The sequence below is a fragment of the Zingiber officinale genome, chromosome 6A, assembly GCF_018446385.1.
Source record: "Zingiber officinale cultivar Zhangliang chromosome 6A, Zo_v1.1, whole genome shotgun sequence".
In the NCBI taxonomy this organism is placed as follows: Eukaryota; Viridiplantae; Streptophyta; class Magnoliopsida; order Zingiberales; family Zingiberaceae; genus Zingiber; species Zingiber officinale.
This window is the reverse complement of record NC_055997.1, coordinates 78,358,094-78,372,034: the sequence shown is the minus strand read 5'-3', so window position 1 is coordinate 78,372,034 and position 13,941 is coordinate 78,358,094. Positions and strand designations below refer to the sequence as shown.

General features: G+C 43.8%; 1 protein-coding gene across 1 annotated transcript; it reads left to right on the top strand.

Moving 5' to 3' along the window:
- The first annotated feature begins 841 nt into the window (after window positions 1-841).
- On the top strand, window positions 842-7,392 carry LOC121994960 (L-ascorbate oxidase homolog). Its single transcript, XM_042548831.1, has 11 exons — window positions 842-918; window positions 1,888-2,079; window positions 2,165-2,372; window positions 3,920-3,990; window positions 4,878-4,950; window positions 5,050-5,159; window positions 5,263-5,536; window positions 5,641-5,746; window positions 5,972-6,317; window positions 6,604-6,969; window positions 7,065-7,392. The coding sequence occupies exons 1-11, from the start codon at window positions 842-844 to the stop codon at window positions 7,390-7,392; spliced, it is 2,151 nt and encodes a 716-aa protein (XP_042404765.1).
- Window positions 7,393-13,941: the final 6,549 nt, after the last annotated feature.

Below are 13,941 nucleotides of genomic sequence, written 5' to 3'. Positions count from 1 at the left end.
GGGTTTAAGAGCTTTAAATCTAAATCTAACAGAGGAAAAACACAACAATTAAGAAATTAATCTAAAGCAAGAGTGAAACATGACTATGTGCCAATGAACAAATCATTACGCATTGTCACACTACGTTATGATAAATCCATCAACACACATCAAACTAAGGATGAAATTACGAGACTCAAATAAATCTGATCTAAAGCAAGATGTAAACCTAATTTAGCACTTAAACACTAAACAATTAACCAAGCACAAATAAAACTTAAACTAAGCTTCAACAAGGAAAGAAATGCTAACTACTTGCATAAAAATATAACAAAACATAAAAGTAATATGTGCTAAGCTGTAAAAATAATAACAAAATGAAATAAACCCTAACCGATCTAACTCACAATCAATCTCACCAAACTTCACACTCTTGCCGTCACACAAGAGTGCCAATGTCGAGACCACCCAACTTTGGACCTCAGTGGAGACTCTCTACAGCATATCAGTTCCAGGATTGCTCAAGAACGCCGACGGACCACCCCCGACGAGCTAGAACAACCCTAAACCCACTCAAGTGCCAAAAATCTGGAAATCTAGTCTCGGAATCTGGATGGAGGCTGTGGATTGCGGATTGTGGATGGATGAGGCTCAGCAACGTCGGAGGACCACCGCCGAACGCTTCTGATGAGAATCGGCACTCAGATTTGGAAGACCACCTCCAAATCGAGCTGGAAAAGGAAGATGCCGCGAGCCAAATTCCACCGGAGAGAACACCCTCCAATGGCTTCAGATGATCGGGATGTGCTGCCGTGAAGCTCTACAATGAAGGTTGAAGCTCGGGAAATTGATTGGAGAAGGAATGGGGCCAAAATCTGGAAGATCGCCGCGGGACGAAGCTTCTGTGCATGGAGGAATCGACGACGAAGAAAGGGAACTGTAGCTTCTGTTTTAAATCTGATCCAGATTTGAACGGACGACTAGGAGAAATTTGGAGCTAAATCAACGGTGAAAGCTTGCCCAAAATCCGATCCGAAGGTACTGATCTTGATCTAGAGTCTGGATCTACCCTCCCTTAGGTTGGATCGATCAGATCATCACTGGATAGCCCAGATCTGCCGATCTTCAATGAACGGCCCAGATTAATCCGGATGGATCAATGGCTGGATGAACTCAGATCTGGATCAAAACTTCTGGATCTTCATCAATGGCTTAGATCTGCCCATTAAGTTGGATCGGCCAGATCTTCAACGGATGGTCCATATCTGTCCTATTCTTGATAAACGGCCCAAATCGACCCAAAACTTGATCTTCTTGATTGAACTCCGATTTGAGCCCAATTTCGGTCTAAATAGATCCAAATTTAAGATCCTTTGATGCCTACAAAATAAGAATCAAATATTAGCATCAAATAATATAAAAATAAAGTAATTTGTAATTAAGTCCAAAAATACACACAATGCACAAAATGTGATGTAACCATAATTTTAACCTATGAAATCAACATCAAATCATGCATATATGAATCAAAATAATGCAGTAAAATCATGGTTATTAGCCGTCATTGGTAGCAACTCGCTCCGGTCCATTTGCAGTTGATTGAATGCCTTCTTGAATATAATATTCACTGAGCTTCTTGTATTAACAAAGGTTCAGTGAATAGTATAATTGGCGATTACCGTTCGGATGATTAGCGCATCGTCATGAGGGATGTCCACTCCCTTCAAGTCTCTCCGGCCAAAGCTAATCTCGGATCCTTCGGCTCTCTCTTTGCTACAACCCACGACATGAATCTCGAGTCGCCGAGTGTACGACTTCCTTACTCGGTTGGAATCACTGTCGATTGGCCCTCTAGTGATCATTCCTATTTCACTCCGAGTGGTGTTGCTCCTATTCTTCTCCTCTCAGGTTGAAGGCCTACTCCGTTTGGCAGGTGCTCGGGCAAGACTTGGGTTATTCCCTCGCTGGGGTTGATGATGGTGTGGCTCGACCGTTGTCCTTTCTTCTTCCCTTTGACCGGTTGATCGACGCTTGTGTCGTCGATAAGGAGATGGGGACCGACGGCGATACCCCCTCGGGGTCGGCCTGTTGGCTATCAGCGTTAGGTCATAGCAGTCTCTAGTATTGTGTGCCGCCGACTGATGAAAGGAACAAAACATCAACGTCAATATTTTACTCTTTGTAGATTTTGGGCGATCAGTTGCCACATGTTGCACAACATACATCCTGGGCTCATAGTGTGGCTGGGCTCCTCCCGATTGAGACCCCTTAAGGGGTTGATGGTTGCTCTACTGCCGCCGTTCAAATGCTCCTATGGGTTCGGCGGGCGTCTCCCTCCTCCTTGCCGCATGAGCTTCTTCCACATTGATGTATTTGATGACCTTCTTTTACAGGTGGTCGAAGTCCCTCGGCAGCTTCCGGATGAGCGATCAAAAGAACTCCCCTTTTGTGAGACCTTAGGTGAAGGCGTTCACTAACAGATCCGAGGAGACCGCTGGGATATCCATGGCCACCTGATTGAAGCGCTGAATGTAGGCCCTCAATACTTTTCTGGGCCCTTGTTTCAGCGAGGACAAATTTACGCTCATCTTTTGGCGGCAGCTACTGATGAAGTAGTGAAGGAATGCCGCTCGGAAGTCCTTAAAGGTATGGATTGATCTGTCCGGCAATCTCTTGAACCAGCGTTATGCTGATTCGGAGAGAGTGGTGAGGAAGACCCTACATTTAACTCCATCGGTGTACTGATGAAGTGTGACCGCATTGTCAAATTTGACAAAGAGGTCGTCTGGGTCGATGATTCCGTTGTACTCTCCGATCGCCAGTGGAGTGTAGTGCTTTGGCAGAGGGTCATTTAGAATCCCCTTAAAAAATTGCTGATTTATCCATTCGGGTGAATCATCTTCCCTGGGTGTCTTCCCTTTCCTTGCGTCCCGAACAGGCACATTGTCTGAAGAAGAACCCCGGTTCTTGTTCGCTCGGCCCTATTCCTCCAAAGGGGGTCCTGAACAGCGCTCAGTGGAAGGGGATAGGCGCATTAGGAACTTCCTTATATGTGTCAGCCGACTTCTTGCTATTACCCCGAGTGGATACTCGATCTGCTCTATCACCATATTCAGCTGATCAACCAGCGGCTGATGTTGCAGGCTCTTGTGCTTGGTGTTTGACCAATGCCTATTGTTATTGCTGCTCTACTATCTTGGTTGCTCAGGCTTGTACCAGTATGTCGAGCTCCTCTTGCATCAGCGTCACCGTTGTGAATTGTCCAACATCTTCCATCTCCTTATTCGGATGCAGATTGTGTTTCCATAGACGACACCAAAATGATCCTGTCAGAAAGCGAGAAGGTGGAAACTGGGGGTGTGCCGGCTTCACTAACCGATTGAAGACTTTGCTCTGCTCTACAAAATAAGTAACGATAATGTTGGGCTAGGGAAGGGATCCCCGGCGTTGGCCCTCCGATGCTCAAGTCAATCATCGAAATGTGGAGAAAAGTGGAGCAACTGTAGAACCGTGCACAAATAGTAGATAACGCGTACCTCCGCCGATGATGGACCCCCTTTTATATAAAGCCCTGGTGGGTGATGTGCGTGCTTCTCGAGGCATGGGAACACTCTCCAATGTGTCCCACGAAAGGGCCTGTCAAGAAAGTACCTCTAACACCATATCTTAACAGGGCATGCATATCCCTGACAAGACAGTAGAAGCTTCCGCCGTATGATCCACCTATCGACCATACCTCATGTCAGTGGTATTACCTCCCAAAAGGATGTTGAGAGATACTACAGTGGTCCCGTTGTTGAGCTGAGCGGGGTAGGCCCTCAGCCGGGATTCTGCTCCGTTCATAGCTAGGTCCCGCTGTTTAGCCGAGCGGGGTAGCTGCTTAGCCGAGATCACTCCGCTTTGTCGATCTCAGTGGCCTTTCTATGCGATGTCGTTGTAGAACCTGCCTTCCCCCGTTCGGACAAGCTATCTGGTCTCCCTCAACATCCTACTGCTTTGTATCGAGCGTCGGTTGTCTTACGCATCATCCTGAGCTAGACTGGAGGTCTGCTTGGACTTGTCACCCGTCGGTCGGGGTCTGACTACCAGACCGACCATTGCCATTGTCCTCCGTTCGACCCTTTGACATTCAGGCATTGACCACCTTGACTTTGACCTGCACCCTGACAATTGACTCTGTACCAAGTAGGCCTCCCTCCATCGCCGCATCAAGCTTAAACTTATTTCAAGCTTGGCTTAAGTTTGATTTATTTAAATGTTATTAAGCTTTCAATTATTTAAAATTTTTATGTGTGTGGTTGGTTATTCAACTTAATAATATAAATTTATCTGTTCATTTTAATTTTTTTTATTTATGTAGTATTTTGATAAAAATTTTATTAGTGAACATGATTTATAAACGCTATTCATGAATATTATTTACGAATATTTACAAGCTGAATACATATGTATTCAAGTTTATTTGTTTAATTTAATAAATTATTCAAAATTATTTATTTAATTAATTTTATATATATTGAATAAATATAAATAAATTTCTACTAAATCGAATACTAAATTTATTTATGAATGTTTGGTTCATCTTAGGTGGTAATAATTTATTTTCCTTATAATTTGTTCTCAAATATATCAATTAAAATTTTTAAAAAACACACGTATAAAAATAAAGATAAATCCACTCAAACTCCATCCTCAATTCACATCGCATGATCTTGTCATTCCAAACATATTGTTCCTTCCCCTTCAAAACACCTCACCATACATTTGTTAATATAAGAACAATGAAAGAGTACTCTTCTCTTCTCATCCCCAATCTAATTCACGGCCTCAACCATGTTCAAAGACACCAAACTTCTCTTCTTTTCTCTAATTATCACCTCTGTTAATTTCGTCTACAGCGAGGATCCTTATCGATTCTTCGATTGGAAAGTCACCTACGGAGACATCTATCCTTTGGGAATACGACAACAAGTACTCATCGTCATCTTCTTCTTCCTCTCGTTCTTTCTGGTATCTTTTTATAAAATTATAAGAAAGAGAGAAAAACTTATTTTGTTTATTCGTGTATAGGTAATATTGATCAATGGGCAATTCCCAGGGCCAGAAATACAGTCTCAAACCAACGACAACATAATCATCAACGTCTACAATGGATTGACGGAGCCTTTCCTCATCACATGGCAAGTGATCGATCGATCCTCTGATTCTACTGAAGATCATATGTATATATATTCTCATTAGCTAGTTTTGACGATGGACACTGATCACTTGCTGAATTATAAGGAACGGAGTGCAATTGAGAGGAAACTCATGGCAAGACGGTGTTTATGGGACTAATTGTGGGATCCCGCCGAATAAGAACTACACGTACGTGATGCGTTTCAAGGATCAGATTGGAAGCTTCTTTTACTTTCCTTCGTTGGGGTTTCAGAAGGCGGCGGGAGGTTACGGCGGCATCAGTATTCTAAGCAGGCCTGGCGTTCCGGTGCCATTTCTTGCCCCCGTCAAAGAATACACGCTCCTCATCGGCGACTGGTATAAGACGGCTATTCACTCAGTATGTATTCAAGTCATTAAAATGATTATCCAAATTTAACTTATTTTTTTTTAATAAGCTTCAATTTGATTCCAATTTAAATTTGATTTTTCCCTCTTGATTAGATATTAAAAGAAAAAATAGACAATGGCATGGAACTCCCCTTCCCCGACGCCATCCTAATCAACGGCCGCAGCAGCTCCAATGGGGCATCCTTCACCGTTGATCAAGGTGAATATCACTAACTATCCACAAGTTGCTATTATTTGATGCCAGATTATTTATTTCAAACTCATTAACTTATAATATGAACATTAAATTGCATATTATATTTAATTTGATACTTAAACTCACTCTTTGATCTTTGTCATCATATTTACTTATTGATACTTCTCTCGTTTTATGATATATTGGCATAAAGTTTTCACTGGTCGGCTAACAAGGTGCAATTTGTAGGAAAAACCTATCGATTGAGGATCTCCAATGTAGGGTTAATGACCTCCTTAAATATTCAAATCCAAGGCCACCAGATGAAGTTGGTGGAGGTTGAGGGCACACACACTATCCAAAACTACTATCCCTCCCTTGATGTCCATGTTGGCCAATCCATGTCAGTGCTTGTCACGGCGGACCAATCATCCAAGGATTACTATATTGCCGTCTCCACCCGTTTCACCTCCACCACCCTAACCACCACTGCCATCCTTCATTACAGCAATTCTGAGCAAAAGGCTTCAGGTCCAATCCCCACAGGTCCGACTGAGCAATTCGATTGGTCCATGAACCAAGCTCGAACCATTCGGTAATTGCTTTATATTGTTGTTTTAATTAGGGTATGCTTGATAGAATCAATTCAAGGACACGGTCAAAGTTGTTGGGGTAAAATGGAAAGAAATAGTAAAGCAAAGGGGTAAACTGCGATCTATTAAACTTTTGAATTTAACTTTTAAAAAAAACTTAAAAACAGTGAGTAAAGCATTTTTTTCTCCATGAATTAAAATTGAAGGGTAGTTCCAAAAATAAAGTAAAGTTTAGGGGCTAAAAAAAGTTAACTTAAAAATAAGTAATTAATTAGTCTTAATTAACAGCACAAATCTGAGCGCAAGCGGGCCGCGGCCCAACCCACAAGGCTCGTACCACTACGGCTCGATCCCGGTGAACCGGACGATCCAGCTCGCCAACTCCGCCGCCCTGGTGGGCGGCAAGCAGCGCTACGCCGTCAACAGCGTCTCCTTCGTGGAGGCCGACACGCCGCTGAAGCTCGCCGACTACTTCAAGATTGACGGCGTTTTCAGGCTGGGGAGCATCGACGACCACCCCACCGGCGCGGCGGTGCACCTCGACACGGCGGTCATGGCCGCCGACTTCCGCGCGTTCGCGGAGGTGGTCTTCCAGAACGACGAGCCTACCGTGCAGAGCTGGCATCTGGATGGCTACAACTTCTGGGTCGTAGGGTAAATATTTTCTGACAGCATTTTACATTTTCTGAAACTACAAGGACTGATGTGAAAATTTTACCATCACCACCATTTGTCTTCTTTGCTGGCAGCATGAACAAAGGGGAATGGAGTCCGGCGAGTCGAAACGACTACAACCTTAACGATGCGGTGTCTCGCTGCACCGCTCAGGTGTATCCCAATTCGTGGACTGCGGTTTACGTAGCCTTGGACAACGTGGGGATGTGGAATGTGCGATCGCAATGGTGGGAGCGACGGTACCTGGGCCAGCAGTTCTACTTGAGGGTTTACTCGCCGGCAGAATCCAGAAGAGACGAGTACCCGATGCCGGACAACGCCCTCCTCTGCGGCAGAGCAGCGAAGGAGCTGATCAGTACTGCCAAGCACAGCTCCGGCTCCATCAACATTTCTATCTTTTAAGAGTTGGAATAAGACGAGCTGTTCAGCTCGTCACGAGTAGATCTGACTATGTTTTAAGAAGAAATTAACAAAGCAAAATTCCATCTGAAAAACCATGATGCATGTTTAAAATATTCCCTTTTTATCTTTTATGTTGTGAGGTATGTTTTTTTTTGTAAGATAAATATCATCAAAAAATATATAAAATATGTAAGGTGATCATGGAGCCTCTTATGTCATATCTGACGAAGTATCAGATTTGGAAGGAGAACCATGATCACGCACGTATACTTACTCGTGTACCATATATCCCTGTCTCCTCTGCACATGCTAAATGGAAGCTCATCCTCAGTACCAGATACTGAACTTGAGGTATCAATCAGCACTACCTGCTATCTTTGTCTAGCTGCTCATGTGTCCGCATCATCAATGTCCACGTTATATCCTGTGTCTCTTGCAAGCAGGTGCCTCGCACCTCCTCACCTCCTCCATGTCTCTCTCATCTCTTATGTGTCTGTGAGTCTCCAGTGACTCCAAGTAGTCTCGATCCATCTCCTCTTATGTAACGGGCCAAGGATCCATGAAGTCATTTTGAGCAAGTGACCAGCTATCAACGGATTTAGCGCGTTTTTACCGCGAGCCGTTTGCTACGGGCTAGATAAGTTTTTATGGTGGACCTATGCATCCTCCTAGACTTTTTTGCAAATCCCCATCCATAAACGGATTTGGTGTTGTTCTTACCGCGAGCCGTTTGCTACGGATTAGATAGATCTTTATGGTGGGCCTATTCACCCTCTTGTGGGCGGGGGATTGCGCGTGTCATTTTTTCACAATTTTTTTGGAAACTCGAGAGATAGTAGTGGAAAAGGAAAATAAAAATAATACTAACATTATTTCTTTATACTTGGTTCACAGCTTGTGCTACTAGTCCAAGGCTCACGATCGTTGATCGCTATTGTTGGACAATCCACTATTAATTTGTCAACTACAAGAAATCTAATTACAATAAGGAAATAACACAAATTAAATATATTGACAACTTTAAGCAATGTGTAGACTTGGACGTTGTTGTCGGAGTTGTGTTATAATGTCATAGTTGAATTTCAAAGTAGCTTAATGGTGTTTGAGCGTAGAAGATTGTGTTTCTAGTTCCTGGTTGAAGGTGTCTTTTTATAGCTCATTCCAAGTGTCTGTACCAGCTCCAACGCCTCCACCAAGGCCTATTCGATCCACTTTCATCGCTGAGTTATACTTAGACCTATTTAGTCTCCTCAAATACTCCTCTCAAGAGAGTTTATCTTATTTGCCAAACATCCGATCCTCCAGGCCTATTTAGACTTCCTGCTCGACATCTAATCCTTTGATCCCCAGGACTTCCTCTCGATGTTCGATCCTCCAGACCCATCGAACTGCTAGCATCCGGCCCTCTAGACATGTCTACTCTTCCTGCCTGGTGTACTCTATTTGCCAAGTCTTCCTATCCAATCCAACTAACCAGTACTTCCTTGCCCAGTCTCGTTGACCATGACTTCCTCACCTAAATGCAATTAGGGATTTCTCTTTGCCTAATGTTTACTAGGACTTTTGTTTTGCCTGGTGATCCTGTCTGAAACCGTGAAGCTAGAAAGCTGGGAGGTAGCGATTTTGCTGAACGGATGTGGACTCCGCTCCGCTCTACAAAACAACGACATCAGTGTCGGGTCAGGGAAGGGATCCCTAGCGTTGGTGTAAGATATCGCAAAATTTAAATAATAAATATTACTGGACGAAAAATCTTATTGGATTTTTTCAGAATTTTTAAAAATTTTCTGAGAATTTTTCGGAGCTCGTACGGAGGGGTTTGAGGGGATCGATCGGCGGGTGCGGATAAAGCCTCTTTGGGCTACCCCATTTAAGTGAGGAAATGTTTTAATTATAAAATTCATTTTCTTTTATTTTTCCCTCTTTATCGCCGAAAACCCCCTCCCCCGATTCCCTTCTTCCCCGACTCCTCTCCCTCGCGATCCTGTTTCATCACCGCTCGTCGGACATCAACGCCGATCGCCAGCCGAACCTTCCTCCTCCCCTTTTTCCTTCCATGGTATGGAGTCTTTCTTCTCTCCTGCCCTCTCTATTTTCTCTCTCGCGTGGATGCCCGACGTCGACGGAGAACGACCTCCTCCACTGCGATTGTGTCCTCGCCGAGTCACCTGAGAAAGTATCGCTGGATCTCGATGGTACTGTCATCTCCGGTTGACCGATTGCATCTTCGGATGTTTCTTGCTCGTGATTAGTTATTGCTCGGTTTCTAGGTCACGGCGGGGCTAGGGCATACTCTCCCTCTCACTGGCGGATGTGAGCAGAACTGTGACGATTCCACCAGGGAGGTTCATCGCCTCCTCTTTATCAGGATTGCAGTACCCAATTCATCTCCGGATAGATCCGAATACCTTCGGTTGTAGCTATTTTGTCTTCTTGGAGGTAAGAAATTAGATTTCGTTGTGAATTTTGGGAGTTTGATTTATGTAGAGTTGATCAAGGCAGTGGTATTTCTTGTGCACAATAGGTGTTTGAGGAAATGCCTTGAGTTCTTGTCTTCCTTATTTGTGCCGGATCAGTTGGGAATTGGTGGGGAAGCTCCATTTTTCTCCACAGCAACTTCAAATTTCTTTATCAAAGAGTGTTGATATGTTTTGGGTTAAGGTAAGACATATAGTATTAGTTTTACCGATGTTGGATTTCGTTTCTGGTTTTTGGGAGATTTTGAGTACTTACTAGACAGGTTCATGTAGTTTTGAACATCCTTTCCAGCAGTAGGATCCTGTTTTTGGTAGTGAATCCCTCCGACCATTTTCACCAGCTACCACCTTGGATTTCTCACATTTGTTTGCGGGCAGCAGCTTTACCTAGCTTCAACCACCATTTTTGACAACAAGATCTTTTGCCGTGAGTTAGCACCGGAGCAACCAGATCAAGGTAAGCTAAGTATGGAGTTTTGGTTGCATTTATGTGATAGATGGGTGAATAAGGATTTATATCATATTATGTTGGGGATAATGAGATGTTATGAGTGATTGGATTTGATTAGTATATATTGATGATAGAAGATGGCCAAGATTAAATTTATTTAACTCATGAGTAGGATTGAAGTGAAGGATTGTGGATTTAGTTAAACCTAATTAGATTAAGGAATTAGGTTAATCATGTCGATTAGGGGTTCCCTAATTAGATTTGGGAGTTTATTTAGCTATTTGCTACTGATGTGATTAGCTAAGTATATTATGTGATCACAGGATTTTGTTTCGAGGTGAGCGTCTCGACAGGGGATTGGTTTATCTGACATGGTCGACAGATAAAGGCGGGTATTTCTTCCTTGGCTCTATGTAGATTTTTATTGAGCTTAGTGCATGGTTTTATGTGATGGATTAGGCTGTTGTACCTTATATCGTGTTCGTTTGTTACTTTCCTGCTTGATACTTATGCTTGATCTTTGAGGTTTTCTAGTTATATCATATACAGTCTCTACTCTTGATATCTACTTTGCTATGTTCACACGTGTAGAGTATATATTATAGGGATTGTCGGGTTGTTTGTATTATCACGCTGATTGTGCATATGATGGAGATTATATGTAGGATGATATGTGTTATAGGAGTCATCATGTTGGCCTTACATTTACATGTTGTATGCACGCACGTGTTTGTTTCGTACTTTTGGAGGAGTTGTGTTGATTGTATGTCTATGGTTTATACACGTGTCTGATGTGTTTTTATTGGAGGATACATGTTGATTGTACACGTGGGGTTGTGTATGTGTGTCTGGTGGGCTTATTGGATATTTCTGGTTGACTATACATGTGTAGTTATATACATATGTTTGGTGGGATATATAGAGGTATCATGATGATTATACTCATGTTGTGGGGTACTCAGGTGGATTTAGAGTTACATGGATGATGACGGTGTTCGTACCATGATTATATATATATATATATATCATGTTCATCATTCATTGCATTGCTGACGACTATTGTCTTCCTTGTGGTTGAGAGAGTCGTTAGTCGTTTATAGCTATCCTTTCGACCACTGATGGAGAGTGGTAGCTAGGAGTGGAGCTAGTCCTGTCGCGCTTACTCAGCTGCTCAATGTTCTGTCAGCCTCGGCCACTCTGGAGTAATGAGTCTTGAGGGTACAGTAGTCAGAGGGCTAGAGATGTGAGTGGTCAGGGACCCTTAGCTATGTAGTTATATAACTACTTAGCTGACCGTCCGCTTCGACCGCCTATAGCGGTGCATGTACTGGAGGCTAATACGGTTTGTCACGGACCCAGCCTCTAGGCCATACAGGGGTCGTGGTGTCTAGAGAGGTGGTGGGGGTGACCATGGAGCATGCATGCATATTTGCATTTGATGCGCGGTGCATCGTTGGAGATATATTTGTATACATGCCTAGTAGATACTAGTTGCATGTGTTTGTTATGTTGCATTTGTTTGCGATATGATTGTTGCATATGGTTGTCATGCTGCATACATGTCATTTATTTTACATGTATTTACAGTCGTATTTATATTGCACAAGTGTCACGAGAAGGTCTGTTGCAGATCTGATGAGTTTATTGACCATTGTACCAGGTGTCGATTCCAGATTGGGTATGTATCTATCATTATGTCGGTTGTGGTTTGTACAGTATGTATGTCAGGTTAGTAGGTCTGATATGTTCAGATGCATTGATTATGATAGTAGGACCATGTTCTTTGATTTCCTACTGAGACTGTATACCTTTGATCTCTATGTTTATTTATAGTCCATGCACTATCCTTTTCTATTACCCGCTGAGTTACCTATACTCACCACCGCATGTATATCTTTATGTTTTCAGGTAGATGGTTGGAGTGTCGCTCGGAGTATCCTGTCTGCCGGGTCCTACGTCACATCCGATGATCGTTTCGGGTTTTGTACATCTTTTATTTGTATTTGGTGATTGTTGTATTTGGTGTGTTGTTGTATCTGTTGTTGTATAAAGCCTAGCCGGCTAGCAGTGTGTTGATTGTGTTGTGTGGGTTTTCCTTCGGTTTTTCGCTGTGTTTTAGTACAACCGTGTGGGCTGTTTTATATATAACTGCGTGATTGTGATTGTTTCATTCCAGCCGAGTGGGCTGTTATTATAACTGCGTGGTTGTGTATATAAATATTACAGCCGCATGTGGCTGACGTATTTTGCTTGTATTGATGCTTCAGATTGTCACCGGTACAGGGGAGATGCTGCCGAATTTTTATCTGGTAGAGACTCCTTTGGGGGCGTGACAGTTGGTCCTCCAATGCTCAAGTCAGTCACCGAAAAATATGGAGAAGTATGGAGAAGTAGAGCAATAGTAGCAATAGTGGAATGCGATAGTAACGCGTACCTCTGCCTGTGAAGGACCCCCCTTTATATAGAGCCCTGGTGGGTAGTGTACGTACTTCTCGAGGCATGAGCACGTTCTCCCAAGTGTCACATGAAAGGGTCTTGTCAGGAAAGTACCCCTGACACCATACCTTAACAAGGTATGCATATCCCTGATGCGATAGTAGAAGCTTTGGTCGTACGATCTGCCTGTCGACCATGTCTCGTGTCAGCAGCACTATCTCCCAAAAAGATGTCGAGAGATACTATAGTGGTCTCGTTGCTTGGCCGAGCTGGGTAGCCGCTCGGCCGGGACTCCGCTCCGTCCATAACCAGGTCCCGTTGATTAGTCGAGTGGGGTAGCCGCTCGGTCCGGGCTCCGCTGCGTCATTGGACACGTCCCGTTGCTTGGCCGAGCGGGATAACCGCTCGATCGGGACTCTGCTGCATCCTGTCTCCGTATTGAGCGTCGACTATCTCACATATCATCCCGAGCCTAAGTGGGGGTCATCTTGGACCTGTATCCTTCCGGTCGGAGCCTGACAGCCAGACTGGCCATTGCAATTATCCTCTGCTCGACCCTTTGCCATCAGAGTGTTGACTACCTTGACTTTGACCTCCACCCTGATGATTGACCTCGTGCCAGACAGACTTCCCTCCATTGCCGCATCACAAGCCTCCCCCTCAAGTCTAGTCGAAGGAGGCTGCAAGTCAGACTGACTGGACCAGTAGTCTTTGATGATTTATTCACCTTTGCCATTCGGCCTCACAAGGCCCGACCGGATATATAAACGCCGCTCAGCCAATTTTCCTTTGGAGCGACTGTGTTAAGGTCGTTTGGCTATGTGATAATCGAATTCTCGCATCGCTCGAGAGATGAGCGACCACACTTGGTGGAAAAAAAAATCCTTTCCTGTGCTCCCCGGTCGAGCGCTTTGACGTCATCTAAATTTCACAAAAACTGTACCAATCCCTGCTCATTATGGCCGAGCACGCGACCATGCTTTTTAATTACGCCTCATTAATATTGTCCGGTGGTTGAGCGCCATGTGTCCCTCTTTCTACCACCGCACGTTTGACGTGATAGGCGAATATCCACTGGCGACATGACAGGTGCCTTTTCGAATTCAATGGCTGGATTTTCCTCTAGGTTTTCGTACCCCTGGATTGGACGACTCAGGTCGATCGATCACGAGGTTTATAAGCCTC

What these genes read in the sequence shown, in the direction of transcription:
- LOC121994960 (XM_042548831.1), top strand. Translation starts at nt 842, where the DNA reads ATGGGGCCAAAATCTGGAAGATCGCCGCGGGACGAAGCTTCTGTGCAT. An exon ending in AACCAAGCTCGAACCATTCG is followed by an intron (nt 6,318 to 6,603) that starts GTAATTGCTTTA and finishes CTTAATTAACAG; the next exon opens with CACAAATCTGAGCGCAAGCG. An exon ending in TACAACTTCTGGGTCGTAGG is followed by an intron (nt 6,970 to 7,064) that starts GTAAATATTTTC and finishes CTTTGCTGGCAG; the next exon opens with CATGAACAAAGGGGAATGGA.